This window comes from Lactuca virosa, chromosome 2 (assembly GCF_052849685.1).
Source record: "Lactuca virosa cultivar CGN04683 chromosome 2, Lactuca_virosa_CGN04683_v6, whole genome shotgun sequence".
NCBI classification, from domain to species: Eukaryota; Viridiplantae; Streptophyta; class Magnoliopsida; order Asterales; family Asteraceae; genus Lactuca; species Lactuca virosa.
The window spans coordinates 107,560,485-107,568,795 of NC_136427.1; the positions used below are offsets into that span (position 1 = coordinate 107,560,485).

The following is an 8,311-nucleotide window of genomic DNA, read 5'->3' on the forward strand; positions in this document are numbered from 1 at the left end:
TGTGAAAAATCTTTTAATCCCTCGGTTTGAGTCCAGACACCCCCGAGGGTGTGTCCGAATCCCTCAAACCAAGGCTCTGATACCAATTTGTAAGATCCCAAAATTTCGAGGCCAAAAATTTTCATTTTTAATTAAGTAATTCATAAAACAGTTCACAAAAACATTGTCAATATTACATCAACTTATAAAACCATAATGTCGTGTCTCAAATTCATATCATCAGAAGTAATGAAAATCAGAGTACAATCCCAGAAACTCAATGCGGAAACCATGTGTGTGTGTGTGATGCGTTGCTACACCGCCGGCTCCTTCCCCTTAGACGAAGAGGTACTTGAAACCAAAACTAAAAATGTAAGCACGAAGCTTAGTGAGTTCCCCTATCATACCCATACCAAAATAATACATGACCCTCGGTATCTTTCAACCGGTAACCATCAAGCATAACCGGGAGCTGGACTCCCCCTCGGTATCTTTCAACCGGTAACCGGGAACTACCCTCCCCTTCGGTATCTTTCAACCGGTATCTAGGAACTACCCTCCCCTTCGGTATCTTTCAACCTGTAACCAGGGACTATTTCACCCCTCCTACTGCTAACACATAATAAGCACAATAAGCATAACAATCATAACCATATCAAGCACAGTAAGCATAAAACATATCAAGTCCCAGATAATTATCAAAGACAATCATCTAACCAGTACTCTTACTTGTGGGCCGGCATTGTAGCCGTAGACCCACCCCTACTAGGAGAAGACTCACCTCAAAGTCGTGTAGTGTCCGAACTGTCCTTGGCGTGAAAATCGACTCTCCTCAACTCCTCAATCCCTACATGACAACCCCATCCAAGTTATCAACTTGTACTGGCAACCCTAACCAGGGTCAACTCAAATCCGGTCAAAGTCAACTTTGGTCAAAGTCAACATCCAGTTGGCTTGACTCGCCGAGTTGGTCTACCAACTCGTCGAGTCCATACTTCTCTAACCCAAACCAATCCCCGTCTCTACTCGTCGAGTCTAGCAAGAACTCGACGGGTTCTTCTTCATTCATACCATCGGGGCCTTCTTCATCCGACTCGCCGAGTACGACCTTAAACTCGTCGAGTTCATCTCCCTCATAAGAATGTGTCCAGTCTATGACTCGCCGAGTTGTATGAACAACTCGTCGAGTCCATCTTCAAAGATTGGAAGATTGCCTTGGACTCGCCGAGCCTGCTCAAACACTCGTCGAGGCCCATGATTCCCAGGTCTATAATCTCGTCCATCTTTGTTGAGTCCTTCTCTAAACTCAACCAGACCCCCAAAACAGCAAGGGTTGGAGAACCACTACCCGACTCGTCGAGTCCCAAAAACAACTCGCCGAGTCCACTAAAGTCCATGTCCATAAACTCGATTTCTGTCAAGCTCATCTCATCCAAAGGGTAGATCTGACCTCCTGCACGTAAAGCCACAAACTTTACATCCATGCATGGGTCTTTTAGCCATAAAGGACTACAAATGATGTCTAAAAGATGCATAGGGCTCTCATGGCCATAAAGTTGGCACCTTTATGCCATGAGACCCCTCCAATGACCAAGATCTGAAGTCAATACTCCCTATAACACTTCATAACCCGAAAATGGCTTAGAAAGCCCTAAATATACCCAAAATCCAAGCCCTAAAGATGAATAAACACATAGAAGATCAAGGCAGGAGCTTTTTACCTTAAATGAGTTGGAAATGGAACACAATCTCTAGATATCCAAGCTCCAACTTGAACTCCCAAGCTCCTTTCCCCTTTTCAAGCTTCACAATCCACCAAAATGGCCTTAGAATACTCAAACAAGGCTAGGGTTTCGATATGATGTCTTATGGGTGTATAAGGGATGATGGAGGCTGAGATAAGTTGTTTAAATAGGGTGCAAACCCTCAAATTTAGGGTTTCACTCAAACAACACCTACTCGCCGAGTCGGTCTCCCGACTCGTCGAGTAGGTCACTTAAACTCCCCGTGGATCACGACTCTACTCGATGAGTTGGGCCACCAACTCGTCGAGTCCCAGAGAAAAATACATGAAATTCTTGAATTAAATACGTACCAGGAATCAGGTGTTACACCACAAGTGAAGTCTTGTTAACAAAACCGGTCCTAAACACAATTTATGTAGTATATAGGTATACTATTAATGAATATACCCATAAGAATGTTAGGAAATCGAACTAACTTGCAAGTTTAACTTACAAATAAGGGTGTTAGAAGCAAAGATGGAGGGCTGCCTACTGTTCACGGCCAAGCTGTGTGTTCACGGCCCAAGAACACTTGGTGTTCTTGAGTTCACGGCCCATTTGGGTGTTCACGGCCCAATGTTCTTGACAAATGATGATAAATCAAGGTTGAAATCAAGAGAGATCCATATGAATTACAAGAAGGAAGGTGTTTCTTATGATCTTGAGGAGAGATGAGGGTTTTTGGCTGATGATACTTGAGAGAGAATGCTTGAGTTCACGGCCAGAGGTGAAGAAGTGAAGTAAAAGTCAGTCAAACTTCTATATATAGGGAAAAGTGTGGGGTCCGAAGGGTTCACGACCCGAGGACTGTTCACGGCCGAAGAGGAGTTCACGGTGCGAAGAGTTCACGACCGTGAACCTCTTTGCGGTCGTGAACCTCGTTCACGGTCCGAGGGTTTATGGTTTTGATGAAGTCCTCAGTTCGGATGGAGTGGGTTGCGAAGGTTCCCGGTTTCAACATGTTTCACTTCTTAAACAACTAACACCTTTGCTACAAGATTTAAACACTTAAACCCATTAATCTAGCCATATAAGATAATAAAAGAATTGAATTTGACCTTTACACGATATGTTTGACTTTTTCAAGAATAAAAATTTTCGGGTTGTCACAATTATAATTAAATATATATTTATAAAGTTATCACAAAGGTCATGATTGTATCGTCGAAAAAGTTTTCTTTAAGTATTGTAACTTTTTTATTACAATTTGTTATCAAAGATAAAATTGGAAAAATCTAAGTTAAAAAAAAAAAAACAAAGATATATGTGTTTTTTTTAAGTTAGAAGATGTCTGATAAAGTTTGAAGACTCCGGTCCACATCAACGTCAAGAAGAGAACACACAAACCTTTTTAGGTCTGCAAAATCTAATTTCTACGAGTAGTCAGCGCGGCGCAGACATAGAGTCGCCAAAAGGATCTACGGTAAAAAAAAATTACCTAAAAGAATATTTCGATATCAATCCAATTGGAACTCTTTTCAACTCCTTTTTAAAATAAAAGTTAAAAAAACCAATGCACCAATAATTGGGGTTCAAAAAAAGTATCTTAAAGGAAGAATTGGCTCCCTGTGGTTAAGTACTTTTTGCTTTTTGAGCATATCTATACAAAGATAGAGTAAAAAGTGTCGCAATTATTTGGGGTCGGGCAAACAGCTTGTCAGCTCCATGTTGGTTGCCACTTCCGATGCCCATTTTTTCAGGGTTCATACACGGCCCAACACCATGATTTCGGTAATTTATTCTTCACATCGCCATGGAGTTTTCTTACAAACTTCACATTGAATTCACCTGGCCCCTCTTTAAGAACAAGAACAATAAATAATATTATCTGCTCCCCTTCCATCGCATCTGTTTCATCTGCCTTTACTTTAGCAATCGCCGACACTTTTCACATCCCTATACTTCATCACCCATTAATATATTAGTTAATGCTTACACACATCTGTACAAACTACAAGAATACCCCTTTTCTTTCTCTCTCATCTATAAACTTTGCAAAGGGGTTTCCAGGAGAAAAAAGAATCAAACCCACCATTCAGGTAATGCTTTAAACTTGTGTGATTGAATGTTTGATTTAGATTTTGATAAATTAAAGTCCGAATGATGCGTTTGCTGTGTTTACTCGTTTGGGATGATGTTAATTTCGATTCTATGTGCACAAGTACCACTGGGATTGATTAAATATGTTGAAGTTGGATATGATTTGTTTGTTTGAATTCTATATAAGTGAATTCGTTTGGTTTATTTGAAAATGTTATAAGATCTTTGTCTGTCAATCATTTCAAGTCGAATTATGGTTCGCTATTTTGTTTTTATTCATAGAGCAAAAGTTATATTATGGTTCTGTATCAAGATGTCTTAAAATCTGGTAACCTATTTGAATTCATATTTTTCGTAAAATTGACTGTGTATGTTGTTTATCTCACTAAAAAAATTTGAATTTCGTGCCAAGATTGGTATTGTTTCACAACAACGAAATTACTACGGATCTTTTCTTTGCCCTGATCAGATTTAGATATGGTTGCTCTGATAATCTTTTCTATTATCTGATGAGATCGACCATTCATGATTGTAGGCGTCTTTAATCTGTAGCTACCAATATTTTGTAAAATTTGGATGTTCATTTCTTGTATTAGATGCTGTTTAATCTAATTTTAGGTTGAATTGATGATTTCAGATTGGCTGAGAATCTGGAGATGCATATGTTTGATGAAATGGGATTTTGCGAGCAACTTAACGTTTTCTGTGCTCAAAATGCCCAAGGAGAGATTAGTTCTCTCCTAACTGAAACCGGGACGATGGTGGATGACGATTTCACAGATGAAGAAATCGACGTTGATGAGCTAGAAAGACGAATGTGGAGAGATAAAATGAAACTTAAAAAGCTCAAAGAATCATGCAACACTAAAGAAAACATGGATACAGCAAAACAACGCCAGTCTCAAGAGCAGGCGAGGAGGAAGAAGATGTCTAGAGCTCAAGATGGGATATTAAAATACATGTTGAAGATGATGGAAGTCTGCAAAGCTCAAGGTTTCGTTTACGGGATTATACCAGAAAAAGGAAAGCCAGTGAGTGGCGCATCCGATAACCTCCGTGAATGGTGGAAAGATAAAGTCCGATTCGACAGAAACGGGCCGGCAGCCGCCGCCAAGTTTCAAGCAGATAACTCGATCGCCGGAGAGAACGAGAAGACGAGTTCAATTGGGTCGACACCACACTCATTACAGGAACTTCAGGACACAACTCTCGGCTCCTTGCTATCGGCTCTCATGCAGCATTGCGACCCGCCGCAGCGACGGTTTCCGTTGGAAAAAGGTGTGCCACCGCCATGGTGGCCGACCGGAAACGAAGACTGGTGGCCGGAGTTGGGTTTACAGAAGGACCAACCCGGCCCGCCGCCTTACAAGAAGCCTCACGATTTAAAAAAAGCGTGGAAAGTCGGCGTTTTGACGGCGGTTATCAAGCATATGTTTCCGGACGTTGATAAAATCAGGAAGCTCGTAAGACAATCGAAATGTTTACAGGACAAGATGACTGCGAAAGAGAGTGCCACGTGGCTCGCCGTCGTTAACCAGGAGGAAACATTGGCTAGAGAACTTTACCCTAACCAGTGCCCGCCGGAACCGCCGGTTATGTCATCGGGCTGGACTGGATCTTTTGACACTGGTGAGTATGACGTAGAAACAAAACCTGGACCCGAATCCGATTTTGAAATCCATGATATCAAACCGGGTAATTTAGGGATGTTAAATTACCAAGATCGAAAGCGGAAATCTCCTCCGACTCCATCAGAAGCCATGGATCACAAGATTTACACCTGCGATTTCCCAAAATGCCCATATAATCAACCTTTTCATGGGTTTCTTGATCGGATTTCAAGAGATAATCATGGACTGAACTGCCCTTATAGAAACAACGATCAATCACCGTTTGTGGGGGTTTCTAGGGTTCAGAACTTCCATTTGAATGAGATTAAGCAGCCTTTCGATGTTTCTATTCTTGGTGTTCCTGAAGACGGGCAAAAGATGATTAATGATTTGATGTCATTTTATGATGATAATATTCAAGAAAACAACAGTAAGGCCGATTCCAGAAATATAGCGGGTCGAAATGACTCGTTTTTTGGGCAGTCGGGTATCCGATTTCAAGGCGACAACTTTCTCCACCATGGATTTGAAGCAAATTCGAACCTGCAACAAGGTCACCATTTCGATCAGTGCAATGTTCAGCAAGGCGGTTTCAAGATGGTGTTTGGTGCTCCTTTTAATGTAGATTATACGCTGCCGAAGCAGGATGGGTCCATTTGGTACTAAACACATGAAGTATTCTTGTTTTTTTTTGGGGGTAAATTATAACAGATATGGCTTCTTATTAGATGATGCCTGGTTGGACGATGGTTTAAACCATTTTCTGTGAGATTGAAAATGAAAGAACTAGAGGTCTTCTGATGTTATATAAATAAAAAAAAATTAATGTAGTGGGACTATGTTCTTTTTTAATCTCTATTAAATTTTTTTTTGTGCATTAGGATATGTCATGCAATGATAACCCCTGTCATTTCCAAAATGCTTACCATGTTTATCCATTAACATTCAAGTTGTACCGACCATACTTTTTCTGGACCAAGTCAAAATAAGGTTAATGTCAATGGCTATCTATTTGCTCATGTAAGTCATTTATTTTTCCAAGTCAAAACCAAGAAAAAAAAGGAGATAAATAAATTTTCTCATTCATTGAATAGAGCTACAGAAATGATTTAGTGCAGTTTAAAAATAAGATTTATAGTGTGTGTTGGCTGTTAGGGAAAAAATTATATAAATAATTAATAACAATTATATACGCTTTTAATTCTATGTATTGCTCAATAGTAGCATACTTAACAAACTCCAACAAGCTTTCCAAACAACAAAAAAATTCGTGACAATTAAGAAGAATAGAAGACTATGCTGTCCACACAAAAAAAAAAATTTTTCGTGACAATTAAGAAGACTATGCTAGGGGTGGACGGTATATACCAAAGATGCTTGGGAAGACAGATTTTCAAGTAAAGCTCCCTACGCTTCGTCTTCGTCATCTTGTACTATTTGTACTATTTGTTTGTTTATTGAATTATTGGTACAATGAATGGGTTTAAGGATGGGAGGGAAGAAAACTATAAGCATTTCATGTATTTAGGGATGAAAAGAATAAGAATTATAGAAAAATGATGCGGCAATGATATGGTTTTAGCAAATTAAGCGATGGTAGGTTTAGATATCTAACACCCATATCCCCTCCTTAAGCTGGTGGGTATAGTAATAAACCTACATACCGACCACCCTAACACCCATAACCCCCTCTTTAAATTGGTGAGGATAATAATCCAGCTTGGGAACTATTTCAGTATGCAAATATGCAGAAAGCCTCATAATGAGTTTGTGAAAACACCATCTATATAATCCTCATAGACACGAGGGAAGGAGAAGTTAGGTAATCTTGAAGCTTTTCTCGAACAAAATTACAGTCTAATTCTATATGTTTCATTTTTTATTTTTGAAATACGAGGTTATTAGTGATGTAGATAGCAACAATGTTATATCACTTGAGATGAACAAGATTAATGTCAAGAATTTGAAACATGGTAAAATAGAACAACTTAACCATGCTAGTTCGGTACAAACTCGTCTCATTAAGTGATATTCAAATTCCATAGAGGATAATCAAATAATAAAGTGTCTTTTAGACTTCCATGATATAAGGTTGCCACAAAATATTATATATAAACCACTACTAGATCTTCAAGTGATTAGACAGGCTGCCTAAAATTTTCATAGTAGGTATCGATCTAGAAATTAGCTTTGTTATTGAGAACTAAGCCTTGAAAGAAAGTTCCTTTGAAATGCAGTAAAAAATACTGAGCATAATCATAATGTTCTTAACAAATATTTTGATCAAATTCATTGAAGCATTATATATAAAAATTAAAGATCAAGCCTTGTATGAAGTAAAAAGTGTAACATCCCAATTAATTATCAATATGTTGTGGAACCAGACAAAAAATCTTCCATGATAGGTAACAATTTCAACTTATATGAAAGAGTCATGTTGAGAGGTTTTAAATAGAGCATAGAGCATGATGATAATAGTTTCAAGATAAAATTGCTCTAATGAACAACCATACAATTGTTGATGTCGATGAATTTATGACAAAGGAAAAAATAAATATCTCTCAGGTCTTTGATTTTGAACTAATCATCAAGAAAATATTTGAGACTATTAGGTTCCGGTTTTGTTCTGACTTTCCAAATCTTAACTGAAGACATTTGAATATTAATTTTCCAAGAGCATATTAAAGTTAAAGGTTTTTGTGTTCTTTACCAAAGTAGTTGGTAGATGATATTATGTTCCTTTAGTACAAGTTTATCATGTGCACTATAATGCTCTTAACTGAAGGCATATGTTAGTGTTAGCAATTTGTTCGAACTCTTCATGTGTGTATGTCCACATGTTAAGATATTATTGGTCATGATCACCCTGAATCTTGTTTGTATAAATATAATCTTACG

At 38.5% G+C, this 8,311-nt stretch overlaps 1 protein-coding gene across 1 annotated transcript; it reads left to right on the forward strand.

Moving 5' to 3' along the window:
• Window positions 1–3,444: 3,444 nt before the first annotated feature.
• On the forward strand, window positions 3,445–6,290 carry LOC145159359 (protein ETHYLENE INSENSITIVE 3-like). The gene is made up of 2 exons (XM_079078304.1): window positions 3,445–3,802; window positions 4,441–6,290. Exon 2 carries the CDS (start codon window positions 4,460–4,462, stop codon window positions 6,077–6,079), a length of 1,620 nt encoding a protein of 539 aa, XP_078934430.1. The 5' UTR covers window positions 3,445–3,802; window positions 4,441–4,459; the 3' UTR covers window positions 6,080–6,290.
• Window positions 6,291–8,311: the final 2,021 nt, after the last annotated feature.